Source organism: Mus musculus, chromosome 11 (assembly GCF_000001635.26).
Source record: "Mus musculus strain C57BL/6J chromosome 11, GRCm38.p6 C57BL/6J".
Taxonomy (NCBI): Eukaryota; Metazoa; Chordata; class Mammalia; order Rodentia; family Muridae; genus Mus; species Mus musculus.
In genome coordinates, this window is record NC_000077.6 from 54,635,237 (window position 1) to 54,658,027 (window position 22,791).

The following is a 22,791-nucleotide window of genomic DNA, read 5'->3' on the forward strand; positions in this document are numbered from 1 at the left end:
CAGCTCTGGTCCCTTTTTACCCTCAGCTCCTGCAGACTTTCCTGTAGCATGTCTGCTCTGTGCGGAATAGGAAGCATGGGCAGAGATTGGGGAACTTGACTGATGGACCATAGAGGCACACTAACATCTGTAGCTCTTACAGTGCCGATGCGTGGCTATTTAAAGGACACTGGAAAGACGTTGGAAATCAGGTTGAGTCATGGATTGCCCCCATCCCTATTCATTGAAATCTCCCTCTCAAAGATACTATGTATAAGTGTAGAATTTGATCATGATCACTGCCCTGGAAGTAAAAACTATAGCTTTTTATTAGAGCCATAGCATGTTCACAAACACATTACATTACCTGTTTGAGAATCATTGAATATTATTAAACTAGGGATAGAACTTCAAGTTAGAAAGTTACTGAGTTTAAAAAAGAGTTACATATTTTTTGAAGAGGTAGAAACTTGGATGTGTCTGAATATTAGGTAATAGGAAGTTTTTTTTAAATAGAATTTTAGAAGATCCTGTTTTGTATAACAGCCAGGAGGTATACAAGATAATACACTAAACTCAGAAGATTCGGGTAACTTTTCATTATCAAAAAGTCTTTTAAAACCCTGTTGAAATGTTATTGAATGCTCTAGGGTGGGAGTACTCTCTCATCTTGTCTACCTCACTCACAAGTTCTGTAGTTTGTAGGTTTGGGTTCTAATGCTAACCATTGAAGAATATTTTAAAGCCTGTAAGAATAGGTACATACATGTATACTTTCGTCTTTTCTGCTTCATAGAAAATGAATGGTCACCTCAGGTTATTGAATATTGCCTGTGCTGCAAAGGCTAAGTGGAGGCAAGTTGTACTGCAGAAGGCGTCCCGTGAGTCCCCGCTGCACTTCTGCCTTACTGGGGGCAGTGAGAAGGGATTTGGAGTCTTTGTTGAAGAAGTAGAATCTGGTAGCAAAGCTGCTGACGCAGGACTGAAAAGGGGTGATCAGGTAAGTAAATAATCCCACACTTAAATAAGAACATTGATAAATAATCTGTTACTTTTGTCTCTTTTGGGGAGGGTAGTTTTGAGAGTAAGAGAGTGTGTCTGTATCAGAGACAACTTAGAGTGTTTTCCTTAGGAGCTGCCTACTTTGTTTTTCCTTGACAGCTTCAGTGGCCTGGAACTTACCGATTGGCTAGGGTATCTGCTCAGCAAGCTCCAGGGATCCACATGTCTCTACCTTCCCAGCACCAGGAAATCAGGTCCTCACTTTTCCAACCAAGCTATCTCTCCATCCCGAGTTTTAATGTGTAAATAGGGTTTATTTTCAGAATATTTATCATATATTCATTGCTTTTGATGGGAAATTTTATAGTCATATGGTTGAAACCATGTATTCTACAGGGCTCAGTCAGTATAACCACCTTTGAATGGCCCTCCCTATTTCCTAAGGATTATGAAATTTATCCTTGGCAAGTTTAGAACATTCCAGAAAGATGTTCATGAATTAGCACCCTTACAAGTGTGATGGAATAGATGCTTCATAGTGCTTCCAGTGTAAGTGACTGAAGATTAAGTGATATCAAATTAACTAATGTCCATATAGTCCCACAGCTTCATTTATAAGCAGAGTGAACTAGATGAAAAAACAGGAAAAACTGAGATATGTGAAGAATTGGGTGATAGCTCACTGGTTTGTTTGCATTTTGGTTGTTGTTGTTGTTCTTTTTCGTTTTTGGTTTCTAGGTAGGGTCTCACTATGTCCTTGATATCAATATATAGTAGACCAGGCTGCCCTTTAACACACAGAGCTCCTCTGCCTCCGTACTGGGCATGTGCCAGTGTAATGTGCCATTATACCTGGTTGGCTTACTCTTTTTAGGGATTAAGTAGCTATTGTACAACCTAATTAATAATGTAATATACTGCATCTTATGTATAAAGTGTAACACCCAAGCTCACTTCAGTAATTTTAATTTTATTAATATAAACAAGAAAGTCTGAGAACCTGTTCTGATTTTTTTTTTTTTGGTTGTTTTATTTTCAAGTACTGGAAATCAGATCACAGCTTTCCAATGTGAGACAAACACTTTACGACTAACTTACATCTTTGTCCCAGGAATCCGTATTTTTTTTAAAAACTCTGTAGATGATTTTCACGTACACCAGAGTCATTTTCTTGCTGATCTTCAGTTCATATACAGAGTGGCCAGCATTTGGCAATGTCTAAAAATAGACATGTGCCCTCTTTCATTTTGTTTCTGTTAGGACTTTGTTGTTGTTTGGTTTAGTTTGTTGATAGTGTGCTAGGTGAGCACTTCCCTGTATTTTCAACCCCTAAAAATATTGTTTGGGTATCAAAACCTAGAGACTGTTGCTGGCGCATAGTGAATAGAGGCCACTAGACAGCCTACACTGCCCTGAATGTGGGAAACTGGTGGGTGGGGTATGGGGAAACCGTGGTAGGCCAGGCGTAGTAATGTACACCTTTAGTCCCAGCACGTGAATGCAAAAGCAGATGGACCTGAGTTCAGGCCAGCCAGGGCTAATCACACAGTAAGACTGTCTGGGTGGGCGTGGGGGAATAGTAATAATCCTTTGATTTCTTTAAGGGAGTTTTTTAATCTGTCCCTTTCCTCAGTCTACTCATTAAAAATATCTAACAACCAGTATTGGAGAATTAGTATATTTATTATGATTTTTAAAGTATTTTATCATAAAACATTTAAAGATATCATTTCTCACAGTAGGTGGGAAGACAATGAAATCCAAAATTTATATTCCCAACATGAAATATGTCCTGGTTTTGCTTCTTCCATTCTTTCCCATGATCACCTCTAGTGTGTCTAGATCATTCAGCTCTATTATTTCTCATTTTACAGACATATCTGTATATATTTGAAGATGTCATGTTTAATGTGTTACAAAGGTCCATGGTAACAGTGATTTTACTCCTAAGAACATTGAAGTTGCAGAAAAACATCCTATTATATTGTTGCCCAGTGGAAGTCAGAAGCTGGCCTTTTTTCCTACTGTTGACTCATACACATCTTTATTCTTTGTCCTGAGATTCAGCATTGTTGAGAATTGTTACAATGGAGATATCGTTAGTGCCAGGGCGTTTTGGTATATAGATATGGGTTATTTGGGTTTGCTTTGTTTTGTTTGCTACAGAGTCTCACAGTGTAACCCTGGCTGACCTGGAACTCACTCTTTAGACCAGGCTGGCCTCAAACTCAGAGATCTACCTGTCTCTTCCTCTCGAACACTGGAATTAAAGGTGTTAGGCAGTGGGCCTAACGTGCCTTTTTAGAATTCTGACTTTTGCTTCTATTGATGTGTCTTTTCCTAATATATGGTTTGTATTCTCTTCTACTTTGGGAATTTCTGTGTCACTTCTGAAGTCTGTCCTTTGCTGTTTGTTTGCTGAAGAATTTCTGCTCATTAAGATTTTTATCTTTTTCTTTGCCCTGGGGATTTGCTTCCCCCACCCACCCACCTGTCCATCCATCCATCCATCCATCCAGTAAACAATTTGTGTGGTAATGGGGTATAACCAAATTAAAGAATCCTTCTGTGAAGAAGCAGTTTCTCACCTGAAGGAAAAATATCACGGTAGTGTTGCTTTTGGCTGGCTGCTTGATTGTTTTTATTGAAAAAAAGAAAAAAAATAGGAAATATTTAGAATCCTAATCTGTTTTTCCCCCTTAAGACAGAGCCTGACTATTTAGCTCTGTACTTTCAATCCTCCTGCCTTAGTATTGGGATTATAGGCATGCAGTTATATTCAATATGAGCATGCTGCTTTTAAATTAATTGAATTAATACATTGGGATGCACTAAATACCACTTTAGACTATTTGATTATAATCTGCATAAACATACATAAGTAGTGTCTTTCGAACTAGACATGATTAAATTTTTTCTTTACTTATAAATTATCATATATGTATTTGTGTGTGTTCTCATTCACACACACAAGTCATGATGTATGTGTGGATGCCTGAGAAGTCAATTCTCTCTTTTCACCGTGTGGATCCTGGGGATCAAATTCAAGCTTGGTGGCAAGCACCTTTAACCACTCAGCCATCTCCCCAGTCCCTGTTTTATTTTTCCCCTCCCCCTCTTTTTTTAGGTTTATTTTATGTGTATGTATAAGTTTTTGTGTGAATGCCTGTGAATTGTATGCTTGCCCGGAGCCAGCAGAGATCAGAACAAAGTGTTGGAGTTATGGATGAGTGTGAGGCACCGTGGGCGTGGAAACTGAACCTGCATTTTCTGTAAGAACAGTTCTTGCTCTGGACTGCTAGGCCAGATCCTTTAGGATCCTAAAGAAAATAACCTTTTAAAATACATATAGTGCAAGATTTAGAAATTAAGCAGTACAGGGGGAAATGATAGTCCAGTTTCTGATCATTATTCACATATGGTGTGATTTATTCAAGTTCTAGTTCAGTTTTTCTACTCTGAAGCTCTTAAGATTATAAATGCTACTAATAATTATTTTTGTCTTAATTTGTATTTCTAAAATATTTTCAAGGTAATGGAAGTCAATGGACAAAACTTTGAGAATATTACACTTGCTAAAGCCCTTGAAATTTTGAGAAATAATACTCATCTTGCACTTACTGTGAAGACCAACATTTTTGGTAAGTTTTGTTGTAAAAGCTACTGGGGGTAAGGTTTTGTTTTATTTTGTGTAATAGAAAAATTAAAAGGCATTTCAGTGAGGTAGATGATATAAAATATAAACTTTGTTGTGAAACTGCTAAGATTATTAGGATTTTATAATCTATAATTTTTATATTATCTAAATTCCATGGAAAGAGTAGTAATCCTAAGGAAATGGAGATACAGCTTCAGTCCTGTGTAAAGTATCTCTTGAGTTCCTGTTGTGTACTGTGCAGGACAGAGTACAATAATAAAACCTAAATAATAAAACCTTAATAAAGCTTAGACGTCATAAGCAGGATTTTTCTACTTCTGACCTACAAACCTAGCTTTCTACAGTGAATCAAATGTCAGATTAGTTGTTTCATCAAATAAATTGAGTGAAACATTGAAATATATAAATGAGATTTCTAAACAGCATGTCCTTCCTTTCTATGTAGAAGCATTTATAGTAACTACACTGTGTTCTTCAGTTCTGTGGTATGAGGGGCTGGGCCTAGGGCTGCTCAAGTGCCTTATAGCTGAACTACATCTGTACCATACATTGTTTGTTTTTCGCATTGTTCTTGTAATTTTTAAGATTCGTTGTCATTTACTTTAGACATTTTTATGATTTATTATCATTTGCTTTAGACTCTATTGAATTTTGGCTAAAATCATGAGAATGAAAGTCAAAAATCGAGAATAGCAACTTAAAAACCAAAGACCACTCGGGAGTTTTTACAAGACAGGGAAAGAAAATCCCTTTAGGTTGGTTAGATTGCAATCAAAATAACAGTAGAGTCATAGTAATATGCCTTTTAGATGGAAATGGAGTGCTTGGGGTTTTAGGGCAAACTGAAATGTCTGTCTTGGTGCTGAAGAGATGGCTCATTGGTTAAAAGCACTTGCTAGTCTTCCAGAGGACCTGAGTTCTGTTTCCATCACCCACAGCAGATAATATCCATCTGCAACTGCAGGTTCAAGGAATCTGATGCCCTCTTCTGAACTCTGTAGGTTCATGCACACACATGTCAGACGCTCACATGTGCACATAAGTAAAAACTAAATCTCATTTTTACTGTCATTTTCACATGCTTTCGTCTCATCTTGCTGAAGACCCTACAAGATGGGAAAAAAATATCTGTCAGTTCTTCTAACAGAATATAAAGATCTCAAAAAGCTAGTATGATGGAGGCAGGAGAATTAGGACTCCAAGGCTAGCCTGAGATACGTAAGACCCTATCTCCAAAATATAAGACAAGTAAGAAGGAAGGAAAGACTTGGAGGCTGAAGCGGAATTGGAAGGTCAAGGCCTGACTGAGATATACAATGAAATGCTGTCTTAAAAAAAAAAATGAATGAAAAAGTAATCTTATATTTTTTTAATGAGCAAATTATCTAAAAAGAGGAAGCAGACATGGTCAACAAGTATTTGAGAAAGTACTCAATATTATTAACCTTCAGAAAACTGTAAACCTCGACCACAGTCATCTTCTGTCTTAAGTGACTTTAAACAAAGAAGGAAAGAATAGAGCAGATGTTGATGATAAGGCTGTGTGGGAAAGGCACTCTTACACATTTTTTTTTTTTTTTTTTTTTTTTGGTTTTTTGAGACAGGGTTTTTCTGTGTAGCCCAGGCTATCCTGGAGCTCACTCTGTAGACCAGGCTGGCCTCGAACTCAGAAATTCACCTGCCTCTGCCTCCCAAGTGCTGGGATTAAAGGCGTGTGCCGCCACTGCCCGACTCTCTTACACGCTTGGTGGCTGCGTAGCTTAGCATGACTGCGGTGGAGAAGACAAGTTCCTCATGCAGCTAAACAGTGCTTGTGCACGCCTCCTTAGTGCACAGCCCCAAGTCATGACGTCAGAAAATCTCAGCAATGCCTGCGTACGGCTGTCCTCACAAATGACTAAAATGAGGAGTCAGCCTGAGGCCCATTAATAGGTAAAAGGGTGATATGTAATATTCAGGAGTATTAAGCCACAACAGAAGTCGAATCCTGACACCTGGCCAAAGTGGATGGAACTGGAAGACATTACGCTAAACTACTCAGTCTGGCACACAAAGACCAGTGTGGGATGTTCTCTCCTCTGTGGCAGCAAGAGCAGCGTTGACCAGAAATCAGGCTAAAGATTACTAGAGACTAAGAAAGGGATGGGGGAGAGTGCAAACATGGACAAATGGTGGTTGGGGATATGGTGATAATGAATGTTACATCAGTGCATAGCATAATATCCTGATCTCCATAAATATGTACAGGCATTTTTTTTTTTTTTTATCAACCCCAGTGGAGTGACACATGCATGTAATCCCAGCACTTGGGAGGCTGAGGCAGGAAAACTGAGAGTTCAACAAGCCAGGCTGTAAAACAAAATCCTGTGTCAAAACAAAAGAAAAGTAAGAGAGGAAAGAGAAGTGAAGGAAGGAAAAGAACAAAGAAAAGCAGCCCCTGGGCCAGGCTATAGCTCAGTCACAGCAGAGCTAGCTGTATGAGACTAGGCAGTCTCATTGTGTAGTACATGATTTTCACACATGCTAGCAGCCTACCTGTTTCCTCTCAGTTTTTCCCCAGTGACATCATCTTATCACTTTGGGGATCGAGCAGATGATTTTAAAATGTGTATTAGCCTGAGAAAGTGACGATTGTTATCCTTAAAATGTGTTGGTATAAAACTTTTTGACAAGAGCCGGGCATGGTGGCGCACGCCTTTAATCCCAGCACTCGGGAGGCAGAGGCAGGCGGATTTCTGAGTTCCAGGACAGCCAGGGCTACACAGAGAAACCCTGTCTAAAAAAAACACTTTTTGATGAAGAGATGGAAAATGATGAGTTTGTTTATTTCCACAGTGTTCAAAGAATTGCTCAGTAGGACTGAACAAGAGAAATCTGGTGTTCCTCATATTCCCAAAATTGCTGAAAAAAAAAGTAATCGCCATTCAATTCAAGATGTCCCAGGGGATATGGAGCAGGCACCACAGGAGAAAGGAAATAAGAAAATTAAAGCAAATACCGTTTCAGGTGGAAGAAACAAAATCAGGAAAATTTTGGATAAAACACGATTTAGTATCTTGCCTCCAAAACTATTTAGGTAGGTAATACCAATATACCATGTGGGGATTTTAATGTTTATTGTAGGAAAGAGAGCTGAGTCATATTTGTTTTTATTCATCATAAAATCTTCAAACACATGAGTAAAATCAAAATTCTCCACATTATCTCTGTAGACTTAGCACTGTCGGGTGGCTTCTAGTGTTGTGAATGCTAGAGAAGATTGTTTCATGTGATTTGTTTTTCTATCTTGGGTCCAGTTTCAATTTACTGAATCTGTAAATTTGGACATCTTAAATCTTGGGATACATTCATTGCTAGTAATGTTTTTGGTTTTGAATATTTTTATTGCTGGTATTATTTACTTTCTCCTGAATTCTAATAGTGAAGTTTTTGATATTTGGGTTTTTAGAGATCATCTTTCTGTATGTTTTGTCAGGAACTAAAGAGCTTCTGCCATAGCCTTCAGACTTCTGGGCATATATTCACCATGCCCAGTTTATACCTATTTTTTGCTTCACACATGAGATATCTCCAAAGGTCTTTGTATGCAAATGGAAGTCTGTAAAATGATTGTTGAATCATTGTGCTGAAGTGTCATGGTTAAGAATAACTCCAATTTCTAAGCCATTTACAAAATACTACGCAAGTACAGTACATAAAGCAAAGGTGGTATTCAGTACTTGGTGAATCAATTAAGACAGTGAATTCGTCACTAACAAAAAGATGTATCCAGGAAAAACACATATGCAGTCTTCTGTTTTCATCAGTATTAAAAAAAATCACAAGCTAGAAAAATGGCTCAGTAGGTAGAGTCCTGGCCACTCAGGCATGCTGACCTAAGTTCAGACCCCACACCCACATTATAATAAGCTAGGTACACGAGCTAGTACCTGTAATTTCAGCTGGGGGGGGGGGCAAGGATGAGCGGATCCCTGAGACTTCCTAGCCATCCAGTCTTGTAGCATTGGTAAGCTCTGCTTCCAGAGATTTTCTGTCACCTGTCTGAAAAAAATAAAATGTGGACATTAAGGAAGAGAGCTGATGCCACCCACTGGCCCCCTACACACATGGACACACACAAGCACATGTATGTCCCCATCACACACATCTATCTCAGAGATAAGGAAATATTCTTTACAAGTTCTTACTTCTAGCTGGGGAGACAAATTTTCTCTTCAATTAATTAATTAATTAACTTGAGACTTAAATGTGATGGCTCTATTCTAATTCCGCTCTAGAGCTCATTGCTCATTCATTTCTGAGTCACTGCTTTCATTGAGGTGGGAAGGTTATAAAAACCACAACTTTAAAAGAGCCAAAATATTTACAGTTGTACATATCAGCAACCTCTGACACCAGTAGAGGCTGGGTGAAGAGACTGTTAGAGGGATAGCCTACACTAAAAGGTTGAGGAGTGTTTGAAGTCACTGTGGAAAAGGAGAAGAACCTAGGGGCCAGAAAGCAGAAAATAGTTCACGTGGAGCGTTCCTTAGCAGGTAATTTCTTCAGATCTGTTTCCAGAAACCCTGATGGCTTGGTGTGGAGTATGTACATCATTGCAACTGGTGGTATAGTTATGTCATGTATTATCTAAAACTAGAGAATGTTACAATTGTGGCTCATTATAGACCCTTTCTGATCAGCTAAACCAATGGCATTATGCATATTCTTTGGAGAGTGGAAATAGGTTACTAGGCATGGACACTAGGTTCATAGCAGGAAACAGAAATTGCTGTCACCAGGAGCAGCCAGTTGAGTATTTCCCATATGATAATTTTGAATTGGTACCAAGGAAAAAAGATCTACTAGAAATGGGTTTGTTTAAATTCAGGATGTATTTTTATTGAATTTTTTCTTTGTTGAGTTTTTTGCTTTGTGCTACACCTCTCTTGTATGTATGCAGTAGAATATGTCAATCATTTCAGTCACTAAAAGCCTAAAAGATAAGATTCCTACAGATTTCTGAGGCCAGTTTGTGAGAATTAGTTTTTCATTTTTATCTGTTAAACTAGCTGCTCAGTATTTTTGAGAATGTATTATTTTGACACCATTTTAAATGAATTTGGATAAGTTTTTCTTGCAGTTCTTGGGGGGTCTTCCCCATGTAAGGCAAGTAATCTGCCATTGAACCAGATTACTAGTTCTTGGCTTTTTTTTTTTTTTTTTTGAAACAGGGTCTTCCTAAGTAGTTGCAGCTGGCATTGAATTCACTGTGTAGCCATAGCTGGTTTCAAACTCTTTAAAGGGCTGAACTCTTGCTTCTACTTCTTCCCAAGAGCTAGAAGCACAGGTATGCGTCACCCACAGCAAGTAAATGATTTTTCTTCTTTCATTTTTTTTTTCATTTTGCAAAGACTGCAAATAGGAAATGGAATAAGACTATAAACACCCAAAGTCTTCTCCCAGTGATGAACTTCCTCTAGCAAGGCTACACTGTCCAAGCTTCCCTACATAGCACCACCAACTTGGAAACAAGTGTTCAAATATTTGAATCTATAGGGGACATACTCATTCAAACCACTACAGAGATTCACCCTTTCAGACAAACTCCTGAGAATTATTTATAAGGGAAAAACAACACTGTGATATCAGTAGATAATAGGCAGAGAACATGAGTTCGGATGATACATATAGATGTTTATCCAAGGGTACACACCCTTTCTATAGACCTCGTCATGATGGTGATCTTGATGATCATCACCATGATGGTGTCCTCAAGCTCCTGTGACCAAATAAGTGATCCTCCTGCTTCAGCCTCACAAGAGCTAGAAATACGCCACAAGTCCAAGTATGAGTTTGTTTAGCTAAATGGTATGTTAGACGTGAAAGTACAAGAAGGACAAATGTTCAGATGTCTGTTTGGGTTTTGTTTTTGTCTTTGTTTTTGTTTTTTATAAGGCACAAGTAAGTTTTCCCCTTTTTTCCCGTGTTATCTTCCAACTTTCCTACTATAAAATATTTCAATTCTTTTCATTGAAATTAAAAATTAAGTAATTTTGCCAGGTGGTAGTGGTACACACACACACCTTTAATCCCAGCATTCACAAGGCAGAAACAGGCAGATCTCTGAGTTCGAGGCCAGCCTGGTCTAGAGTGGGTTCTAGGACAGCCAGGACTAGACAGATAAACCCACTCTCAAGAAACCAAAATAAAATATTAATTTTAATTCTGTAATTTTTGAGTATCTCCTATGTGCCAAAACTCCTTAGCTGAAGCATGGAAGACAGATGGTACTTCTCCCACATACCCTCTTAAGAACAGGGCAGCTTTTACAGTATTGGTGTGAGCGGGAAGAAAAGAATGTTTTCTTTTTTCTTAATGTGTCTACTTTAGATTAAAGTAGACAATTCTTAAATCTCAAACAATTATGTACTTTTTTGTGTGGGTGGTTTGTTTTTTGTTTTTTTTTTTCCGAGACAGGGTTTCTCTGTGTAGCCCTGGCTGTTCTGGAACTCACTCTGTAGACCAGGCTGGCCTCAGAAATCCGCCTGCCTCTGCCTCTGCCTCCCAAGTGCTGGGATTAAAGGTGTGCACCACCACTGCCCGGCCAATTATGTACTTTTAAAGTGGAAAATAGTCCTTAAAATTAAAATGAAGGCTGGAGAGATGGCTCAGAGATTAAGAGCACCAATTGTTCTTCCAGAGGTCCTGAGTTAATTCCTAGCAACCACACGGTGGCTCACAACCATCTGTAATGAGATCTGATGCCCTCTTCTGGTATGCTGGTGTACATGCAGATAGAGCGCTCATATACATACATAAAATAAATAAATATTTAAAATTCTTTAAAATCAAAATGAAAATGATGATCTGGATACATCTGTAAATTATGACATAAAATTACGGTTTTCATTAACCTGAGACTATTTCACAGTTCAAGAAATCAAATTTCCCTTTTAAAAAAAAAATCACTCAGCTTTAATTCTTTCTTTACTCACAGTTGCCCAGCTAACATCACTGTATCTTCCTAGAAACACCATGCTTTGTTCTGTGCATCAAGAACTATTTTTCTCTCCAAATACGAGTATTTTTTTGTTTGCTTTTAATGTTGGAATTATTTTGTGGCCTCTTTGGTTTCATAATGAAACTAATACTTTTATTTCAAGCATATTAAATGTTAGGGAACTAATTATTGAGGAATTTTTCAAAAATATCTTGTTTCTGTTACTGCATCACCTCTCAGGAGACTGTTTTGGTAAGAAATGACATGATTATTTTCAAATAGGCTTATCAGTTCAACTTTAAGCATGGATTTTTTTGCAAATTAATTACTTCATTCCTGTCATAGCTTGAATTGTGCATGACAGAGTTTTCATGCCTACATGCTTACACCCTAATTGCCATGAATTTATAGCCTACTTAATAATGAGTATAGCTAGATAGCATTGTGTGTGTTGATTATTAAAAAGCAGAATCAATGTTAAGTGGCACGTTAAGTGATAGCAAATAATAAGAACTTTTAATAATCCGTGGACTTTACCTCTATAGTGAATTGCTTTTAACAAAATAATCTGACCTAGGGCTGGGAACATAACTTAATAGACAGAGTGCTTGCCCAACATCTGAAAGGCTTTGTCCTTGATCCCAAGCACCTTAGAATACCAACACTTTGGAGGTGGCTGCAAGAGGATCAGGCATGCAAGGTCATTCCCGATATATGGAATGTTGAAGGGCAAGGCTATATGAGACCCTGTGCAAAAAGCAATTCTACTTTTAGTTTATTTTGTTAGTTGAGAGTAGATCATGTCTTTAAAGATTTGTCTCCTTGGATTTAGTGACCTGACCTTATGGATCAAAAAATTGGTGTGTTTGTTTCCAGAAGTCAACTAGAGAAAGACGTACTATTCAAAAATAGATCTTTACACTTTTTGTGATTTAAATACTCAGCAGCAATTCTTTTCTCCTCTTAACTAATCTTAAAATGTTTAATTGTGACAGCAGCAACCAACTTGTAGAGAGCTAGTTTAGGGTAAGCAAGAATTGCTCACCAAACAAAGCCTTTCTTTTCATAAGAGAAAATTGATGTTTCTCCTTGAAGGTAAATGTTATTTGTATCAGTTGCATTGTTGTGCCTCTACTTCTCAGTGTCAAGTTAAAGTAAATGACCCTCTTCTGTGGGTTTGAATTGTTCGTTTGGTAAAAGGACTTGACTCCCTTCATAAAGACAAAAGTACTACTTTTCATCTAGTTGAGCTCACACAGTCTTTGTAGTAGCCCTTCAGCCAGTGGCCAGCTAGAGAAGGAATCCATCCAAGCCAACCTTATCAGTAGTACGTCTGCAGTCGCAGTAACTTCTTTCCATGCCACACCTTCATGCCTTCCTGACTGTGCAGGCCTCTCTTGTCTGGCCGTCCTTCTGATCTTACTAATAACTGTCCATTATTCTCCATCTTGCTTCATTTCATAGTCTGCCTATATCCCATATTTTGCCTTAATATATTCTAAATATATTCCATATCACTCATCTTTTAGGTTGTAGTTTAATCTTTTCCATAATAATAGGTAAGTGCTCGGTGATGCCGCTATATAACAAAAACAAAACATAAGGCTGTGCTGAGTAAAATTTAGATGGGAATAGATACTAAGGAAAACATTTCAACACTGGCCAGTTTAGGGAAAGAACGCTTACTTGGTCATCGGTGATCTTAAAATTCTATACAACAGTTTTACTTTATAATTTAACTAATATTTGGAAAACACACAAAGTTTAACTGAAAGTGTTTATATTTTTCCTTACAGTGGCTTTAGAGTAACCTGTGTGACAGTTCTGAATATTTTAAAGGAAGAGTATCTTGTCCTAGATAATGGGGTTTTAGTTAATATGTGGTTTTGAAACCTTAAAAGAGAACTAACTGTTACTGACTTAAAATATCTTGTGATTATCATGTGCTTGGAGGGGACACTTCCTGTGGTGTGGCCATGAATAGCTTCATAAATATATTTGAAATTTGAGACTAGCAAATTTTAAGCAGTCCCTAAACTTTCAGTTTTTCTGTACTAAAATCAGAGGAAGCAAATTTGTTATTTGTGATATAGTAGAATTACTTAATTTCATTTTAATGTAAATTTCAAAAACATTTCATTGCTGTCTCTTTATTATAAGCACCATTTTTGTTTACTGAGATGTTTTAATCTAACTGATGTTTTAATCATCACACTGAATTGATTTTGTTATTGTTGATTAAGCCTTTGTACATAGGAAGTCAAATTGTTTGCTATGTCAGTACCTTCAAATACTTGAAAGTAATATATGCCTTTCTTTTGAAGTGACGGAGGCCTGAGTCAATCACAAGATGACAGCATTGTGGGAACCAGGCACTGTAGGCACAGCCTGGCTATAATGCCAATTCCCGGAACACTTTCATCCAGCAGCCCAGATCTCTTACAGCCTACCACTAGCATGTTGGACTTTTCCAATCCTTCAGGTAATGTTCCCATGTAACTCATACGACTCAATAACTTGAGCCTTGTACAACAAATACTGGGTTAAACTATAGTTTTTACCTCTGTTTTTTTACTTCATGCAAAGAGCTAGTGGGAAAATTGTCTCAAAAAAAAAAAAAAAAAAAAAACCTATGCAGAAGTGGTTTCCTTCTTCAGAATTGAAACTTAACAATAAAAGAGTCTCAGTGGTATTTTTCAAAAATTGCTGAGAGATGGAATGAAAACAGACTGTGAAAAGAATTAATGCAAATTGTCTTCATACCTCTAAATATTAAAACGTCTTAGTAATTTTCTTAGGAGCACTGATTTTTTTTTCCCTCAGCATGTGATGCTAAAGTTGTTTTTGTTTATTTGTTTGTTTGTTTTGTTGATTCGGGGTTGGTCAAGAGCTGTTCCCAGAGTATAGCATTGTTTTCATTGCTAATGATTTTCAGGATGGAACATCAAGTTGCTTTCTACATGTATTGGTGCCCAGAGGCATAAAATGTCACATAACTGTATGATCTAAAATTTCATTATAAAGAAATGATTATATACCCATCACTTGAAAAGATGTGAAATGTTTTTTCAAGAAAAGACAAAATTAAACCTGAGTAAGTAATTGAATCCAAGCTAGAGATGGGGAAAAGGATTCCTCGGAGTGTTTGTGATTCAACTGAGGTTTCAGTTGTGATGCGCAGAGGAAGGGAGCTCATTCACATACAGGTCAGTGCCAGGAAGCACATACAGGGTGTTAGTACAGTGTGTCTCTTCCTACAGAGACTTAAATACAGACAGACTCTTAACACAGTAGAAAACAGTTACTGAAGACTGTGCTGTGCACTATTTCTTGTGGTTTTTATAACAACCTAAAACTCCAGGCTTTAACAATACAAGTGAAAGTAGTTGTATACATTGTTCTCTTCTGTTCCCAACTGAGGCCAGAGTCATGACACTCGCAAAGCTGATGCTTGCTGCTGTACGTCTGTCTTTCTGGAGGACTGCCAAATGTAGAGCAAACGTTTTAGGGAATCATAACTTTGCTTAAGTTCTAGCAGTTGCTGTATTAGTGAAGTTTTGTCATCATACAGAAATCACGAATAAATGCAAAACTAGTTGCTAGTACATAAGATGAAATATTTGCTTCAGAAAGAGTGAGCACTAAAGTGTCACAGAGGCAGGAGAACAGCAGGCTGGGTTCATTTCTGTGCCAGGTTGAGGTGTTTCAGGGATGAATCTTCTCTCTAGCTACCTGTTGACCTGTTGCTTCGCTGTTTCTTGAAAGTGGCATGTGCTTTGAGACTCCTGAAGATTTTCTCCTTATGTACAGTGAGCTTGTTTCTTACTCTTCCGTGTTACTCTCTAGTGCCCAGATCCCTCTGCTGAAAGCAACACATTGTCCTGTCTTCCTATGTCCGTGTTGTAGAATCAAAATCTGTTCCTCTGTGTGTATGTGGTCTACAGTGGTATATTTCTTACACTCCATAGAATATTCACAATCTTAAATATGCATGTTTTTTACTAAGGCGATTATTTAGAAAGGGCACATGGTTTTATGGGTTTATTGATTTTTATGGCTGTATTGATGTCCTAAGCATTTATAGATGTTGGGGATGAAGACCCAAGTTTAAGAAAGCACTTGCCACCAAATCTGACAGAGTTTGCTCCCTAGACCCCATGTTTTAGGAGCAAGCTGACTCCTGTGTGCCATCTTCTGACCTTCCTGTGCATGCATACAGACAAAAATAATGAGTAAATAATTAGAAAGTGATGCTGAAGGAATAAAAGACTTCAGTGAAAGAAGAGAGAGAAGTGGTAAAAGAAAGATAAAGATAGGGTAGCAAAAATAAAAGATGTTTAAATGGTTAAAATTAAGGCAGTTGTACTGTGGAACTGAGTCAGCCCTTAGGAACAGGTACTTCTCAAATTGCTCTCATACTGGCTTCACAGTTCTGTCATTGAGAATATCTCAAGAGGACTCAGAGATGCATTTTTAAATCTGCTTGGAGAAAGTCCCATGCAGGTGAGATTCCACGGTGTGCACGTGGTAGTGATAAAGCTGGACACACCTGTTAGAGACACTTTATTTTTAAGACCCCCAGATGTACAGCTTTGTGAAAGATGCATCAAACATGATATCAGGCTGTTTTGGAAAAAGTTATTACCAGTTCCAAATTCAGCTTCTTACATTTAACAGTAGTACTAGAATTTGCTTTGTGCATAAACCCTTGATTGCAGTGTCATTAGCCAGCATTGACTGGTGTTTGTCAGTCGAGCTCAGCTATGTTGAGTCTGCACGTGTAAAGTTCTTACCAGATCAAAGTTGCAATGCAGGCAAAGCTATAGAATTATTGATACTTTGATTTGATTGCTGACTTTTTATAATTTTGCTTTATTTTCGCTGCCTACAGCTGTTGGTTTTTACTGTAAGTATCTTGGTATTCTTTTGTCTTTTGTGTGTAGTTTGTTATTTTCAAAAAGAATATATGATAGTGAACTCAATGAAATAGGAAGCAGAATTCCACTCATGAGGTAGTACTCTTGTACTGGTGTGAAGCCTTTTAGTTATTTTTCTTGACTACATATGTTTTTGTTTTCATACAGAGTCAGAATATACATGCCACTTTACAACTTATGAAAAGTTTTTTGAAATTTTTTTTCTTACTCTGTGTGTGTGTGTGTGTGTGTGTGTGTGTGTGTGATGGTAAATGTGTCATGGAATGCTTGTGAAAGTATTTTTTTTAATCTAGCATAAATTGAAGCTTAAAGAATTCAGAGTATGAAACTAGGAATTTAGCTCGGTTGTTAGAGTGCTCACTTAACATATAAAAGACCTGAAGCTTTCGTAGGTGTCATGGTGGCACAGGCTTGTAACCCCAGCAGTTATTTGGTTATCTGAAGTTCAAGAGGATCATCCTTGACTGCATGGCAAGTGTGAGGCCAGCCTGGGCTAAATTCACTGTGACAAAATGACGTTGGATTCTGATCCCCTCCACCCTGAGTTTACATACTCTTTTTGCTTGCTTTTTCATTTAGTAGCATAACTCCCCTCTCCCCTTCTATGTATCTATCTGATGTAGCAAACTTAATTCTGCATTCAAAATCTTTAGTGATTTTTTTAATTGTAGATATCATACACTTTTTAAAGTAAAACTTTATAGAGAGTGGTTAAATACAAATGTCTCCATCCCTAGGATTTTGCAATGAATACTTTATTTAGATCTCACAAATTTCATTAATGCAAAATGTGTGTTCCAATCCCCTTGATCCAAATGAGATGTTACACTCTCACTCACCATCTTATTTAACAAAGTACCTTAATATATCTGGATGTAATGTTCTACCAACATTATTTAAAAATATGGTAAAATTCGTTTAACTAGTCCCCAACCATAGAAATTTGTATTTTGCTAAGTCTTTGTATTTATAGATTCCCACGTTTTATATTTGTATATTATCACATTTTGAACTTGGTCTATACTAAGTGCCTAAAAGTAAGTAAAATGCTCACTATTTACCATTGATAGAATAGGATAAGTGTGACAATTCTTGATCTCTTCTGCTCTCCGTCACCTAGGAGGCATGTTTGTATATTGCACATGCCTGGTCACTTCATGGGCCATCCTACTTCTCTGTTACTGTCTATCCCTGAACCACTTCCCACTCTCTGGAATATTAGTTACCTCCTCAGGTCAGAGGCTGGTCCTTCACCATGTGTTTTCATCACCTGGAACACTGGGTACAAAGGTGCTTCCTAAATATCAGTTCAGCAAAGAAAAACTTAAAGACAAAGTAAACTTTATTTCTTAAAGATCTTTCTAAAAACATGAAAAAATATCTCATTCTTAGTGTAGTCATGGTCAGTACATCTTTAAAGGTTTTGCTTTGATACAGGATCTCTCTATCCCAGGCTGTCCTGGAACGTGATATAACCAGGCCACCCTCAGTCAGACCCGCCTGCCTCTGCTTTCCACGTCCTGGGATTAAAGGCGTGCACCACCAGGCCCAACTCCTTAAAGTATTTTTTTTTTTACACATACTGAATCAGAGTTAGCACTCTAGAGGCTGGAGCAATGCTCAGCAGGTACAAGCACTGGGTACGTCTTTAGTCAGTTCCACGAGATGTGGTACTGCTCAAATGACCACATCTCATATATGCAGACAGTCAAGCACACACACAAGTGAATAAATAAATAAATCTTTAAGAGTAAATTAAGGGCACATAGGGTGCCTTTAATCCCATCAGATAGAAGACAGGTGGATCTCTGTGAGTTTGAGGCCACCGTGGTCTACAAAGTAAGTTCCACGACAGCCAGGTATATCACATAGAGAAACCCTGTCTCACAAAACAAAAGAGTATAGAAAAATGATCAGGCATAGTGGCACGAGCCTTTAATTCCAGCACTTAAGGCAGAGGCTGGCGGATCTCTGTGAATTTGAGGACAGGAAGGGATAAACAGAAACCTGCTTGGAAAGAAGGAAAAGAAGGAAAGGAGGGAGGGAGGGAGAGAGAAATTAAATCTGAGGGCTGATGAGATAGCTCAGCAGGCAAGGCATACTACTAAGCCTGCCCACCTGAATTCTGTTCCTGGGATCCACATGGTAGAAGATCAACTCCCACATTTTGTCCTCTGACTTCCACATAAGTGCTGTGGCATGAGTATGCCACTCACACCCACATACCAGTCACACAAAATAAATAAATGCAAATACACACACATACAAATATATACATATATATCATAAATCTCTGGGCAAATGAATACTGTGTACTTCCAAGACCTTTTAGAAACATGTTTTTCTGGGACTACAATGATAGCTTAGTGGGAGAACTCTTGCCTGGTGTACATATATATGTATTAAAAGAATACATACATACATACATATGTATTAAAAGAATACATACATACATACATACGCATGCACACACGCATGCATACACACACACACACACATATATATATCCAAAAATAAACCAAACCTGCTTTTATTTTAATGGAATTTTTGTGTATGCATGTTTGTTTCATAACTAGAATTCTAGGTGATTATACAATTCTTTCCTTTTGATTCTTTTGAATCTGTCATGAGCCAAATATTTTGTTTGGCCCTGTATATTATTCTTCATCTGGCAGTGTGTTTATAAATAATGTACGTATAGTGGTTCTAAAATAGATTCTAAAATACTCTTACTGGTGCCAGTGAAGAGAAATTGTTTTCTCCTGACCTCAGTGTTTTCCAGGTTGGTTCTCATTGCATTGCACGTTCATCTGGGTTTCTGTTGTGCTGCCTTTGGATGATCCCATTTACAGAGTTCTTCTAGAAGCACCTCTTTTTTTTTTTTTTTTTAATACTTGACTTTGTGTTATGTGTCTATGGAACAATTTGTCTTTTACCTGAGGAACAAATGGCTTTAGAACGTTCAGCTTTTTAGCCTGTTCAAAATACACAACTCTGTGTTTCTTCCCAGGTGTTAGAACAGCAAAGAAAGAGAGTGGAGTTGTGCAAATCCCTATCCTGTCTGTGAATCTATCCTTCTAAAGCTGCTAATAAAGGCATTGATGTTTTGCCATGTTCTCAAGGTCAGCCAGAACCACTTGCTGAGGCTTAGCCTCCAAAGTTCTATCAGAGAGATCCACTTCTAGAGCCTAAGATCCAGTCCATGAAAAGTGCAGAGACAATACAAGTAACACAAGTACTGTTTGGTTCCTTTTTAAAGAGTAAAAGTGCATGGTGAAATCCGTTCACCCACTTTTCTTCTCCTGACAACCAAACTTCGACCTGCTTACAGTAATTTCTAGTTCTAGGCAGAGAAGCATGCCTAATTTGGGTGGAGTATAAAACTACCTTGTAACTCAGGGAATAATGGTGCTATTAGCTGCAACTCAGAAACTCATTCATTGGCAAGAAATATGAGCAAGTATTGATGTCTCAGACCTTTACATACATCAAAGACAGCCAGCTTGGTACATCTTCCTAGAACAGAGACTACTGAGTACATGAACTTGACCCAGGGTTATTTTATTCTGTAGAATTGCTTGCTGCTGTGCCTGTTCATTATTCTCATCTTCCCTTTTTTCCTAACAGTGCGTATAGTGCTAGAAAGACAGTACTGAACAAAAGTATATACTTATTTGCTGCCATCATCACAAGTCACAGCCATAAATATCCCTATTGTAAATACAGCTTATTTTCCTATGGAAATTCAGCATTTGTTTATTCTGTCGTGTCATTGTTCTTTTTTAGCATCTTTCCTGAAGTAAGCATTGTCCTGGAGATGTGAGCTCTTCCCTTAGATAAGACAGAAGGAGGAAGTGCTTACATATGCATGTCATATGTACATATCTTAGCTAGAATGTATTTGCTATTAGCAAATCACAGAACAAAGATTGAGGTGTTTAATCATATGGACATTTAAATACTTTTCTCTTTAAAATAAAGTTAATATAAAACTGAGAAAATAGGCTGCAGAGGAGATGACATAGTAGGTGAAGGAAGTATTTGTTACACAAGAGTTTAATACCTAGCATTTGTATTTACAAAAAATTAGTGGCTGCTGCTACACTGCACAGCAGTCACCATCTCAAGGCTGGAGAAATAGAGAGTAGGGGTTCTCACTGGCTACTCAGTTTAGTGGAATCAAGGAGCTCCAGGTTCATTGAAAGACTATATCTCAAAAGATAGGTGGAGAACCGTTGAAGATACCTAACTCTGACCTCTACATGCACACTTATACAAACTCACATAAAAAACACAAATAATGCCTCCCTCAAAAAAAAAAAGTCTAGGATTGCCACTTTATGGAAGAATGAGTATAATGACTCAGAAGGAACACAGGTAATGCCAAAAAGTATTGGAAGCCAGATATGGTGGCACACACCTTTAAACCTGACACTTAGGAGGCAGAGGCAGGTGCATCTCTGAGAGTCTAAGGCCAGCCTGGTCTACTTTGTAAGATCCAGAACTGCTAGTACTACAGCGGGGAGGAGGAGAGGGAGGAAGAGGAGGGGAGGGAAGGGAAGGAAGAGGAGAGACCGTGTATCCAAAAACAAAACAAAACAAAAAAAAACCCCAAAGTATTGAAGTCAAGAAAAAGATAGCCTTTCAAAATAGGCAGCAAGACAAAAATGTAAAGTAATAAACAATTTTAATACGGACCTGACCAAATTTCCTTTCTCACATTCTAGGATTGTAAAGATTGGAAACTATTTTAAAGACCTGGAAAATATACATACCTTTTCAAAGGCTTTTTAAAGGTTGTCACTGAAAAGCTTGAAAAGATAAATTACCTACTGTCGGGAAGTTTGTATCATGCTCTGTATCAAGATAGAAAACAGTAATCCCATGTTGGTTGGCTCCAGTAGCATCTGCACTCTTGTGCACATACCCACAAACAATACATATGGAGTACTCTTCCTACTTGTTAACATTAAATAGCTTGAGGCCTAGAGAAATGGCTTAATGATTAGAAGCCCCATCCAGAGGACCCAGCTTCAGTCCCAGATCCTACATGATGGCTCACAGTCATCTCTAACTCAAGTCCCAGTGGTCCAGCATCCTCTTCTGGCTTCTGCGAGCTCCTAGCATTCATGTGGAACACAAGCATACATGCAGTCAGAACATGGTTTTTTTTATAATTGATATAAATAGCTTTATTAAGGAATAATTACATAAATGTTTGTAATATGTTAAACGAATAATGTCTTTAAATTGTATTATCACAGTTTTTATCTTTGTGAATTTCTATTAGTATTTTTCATCTGAAGAAAATGGATACATTTCTGTCATATCCTGTGTGAAATAGAAGTGTATATTTCAATGTGTAGAGGGGTCCTTGTACTCCAAGTTGCTTTTGGGGGTATTTAAATGTTACTTTTTGAAATACTAAGGCTCAACTTTGTGTTTATATAGATATTCCTGATCAAGTTATAAGAGTTTTCAAAGCAGATCAACAAAGTTGCTACATTATCATCAGTAAGGATACCACAGCTAAAGAAGTGGTCTGCCAAGCTGTACAGGAATTCGGTTTGACTGGTGCATCTGACACATACTCCCTCTGTGAAGTGTCTGTTACTCCTGAGGGTGTTATAAAGCAGAGAAGACTTCCGGACCAGTTCTCCAAATTAGCTGATAGAATTCAACTCAATGGAAGGTGAGTGAGCATGCCCTGAATACGCAGAGTGCTGTTTGTGGATTCCCTGTTAAAATGGGTGTTTTAGGAACAAACAGCATGCTTCTTTGCTAGTTCTAAGAATTAAAGTAAGATTTCTCCTCTCAAGTTTTTGTCTCTACAATTATGTAAATAGAAACTTGGAGGGATCCTTAAAGACTGCCGTAAAGAGAAGAAAGAAAGCAGTCCTGTGTAATCTATGCCCAGCTGTAAATAGTCAAGGCCTGCCTCTCAGCTACTAAGTACCATAGGTGTTCTGTTCTAAAGAGAACAAGGGTTGATCCTACCTACCACTTGCTGAGATGCAACGTTTATTTAATATAGGAGAAATCACTAAGGACAACTTCTGTGTACAGGTCCACTTTTTTTTGCCTCACTTGAAAGTTTCAGACAGGAGGAAAGGAGGAAGTGGGTCCAATAGCAACTACTGAATATGGATGAAAACGAGTCTTGATGTATGTGCTTTTTCTTGTCAGTCAGAAATTATATTTCCTGTGAACAAACATTTATCTAATAGCACCCA

General features: G+C 37.8%; 1 protein-coding gene across 17 annotated transcripts in view; it reads left to right on the forward strand.

Annotated features, from left to right (window-relative positions):
- Positions 1-22,791, forward strand: part of Rapgef6 (Rap guanine nucleotide exchange factor (GEF) 6) — a 176,478-nt gene that overhangs the window by 112,428 nt on the left and 41,259 nt on the right. For 10 of the 17 annotated variants that reach the window (XM_006532560.4, XM_006532563.4, XM_030245697.1 and 7 more), the window contains 6 exons: positions 776-979; positions 4,514-4,622; positions 7,475-7,715; positions 13,946-14,103; positions 16,513-16,527; positions 22,010-22,250. In XM_006532560.4, the coding sequence (XP_006532623.1) occupies positions 776-979; positions 4,514-4,622; positions 7,475-7,715; positions 13,946-14,103; positions 16,513-16,527; positions 22,010-22,250 (968 nt within the window). Of the gene's footprint in view, positions 1-775; positions 3,629-4,513; positions 4,623-7,474; positions 7,716-13,945; positions 14,229-16,512; positions 16,528-22,009; positions 22,251-22,791 lie in introns of those variants that run through there. The other 7 variants (XM_006532561.4, XM_006532564.4, NM_175258.4 and 4 more) reach the window with 3 other exon arrangements.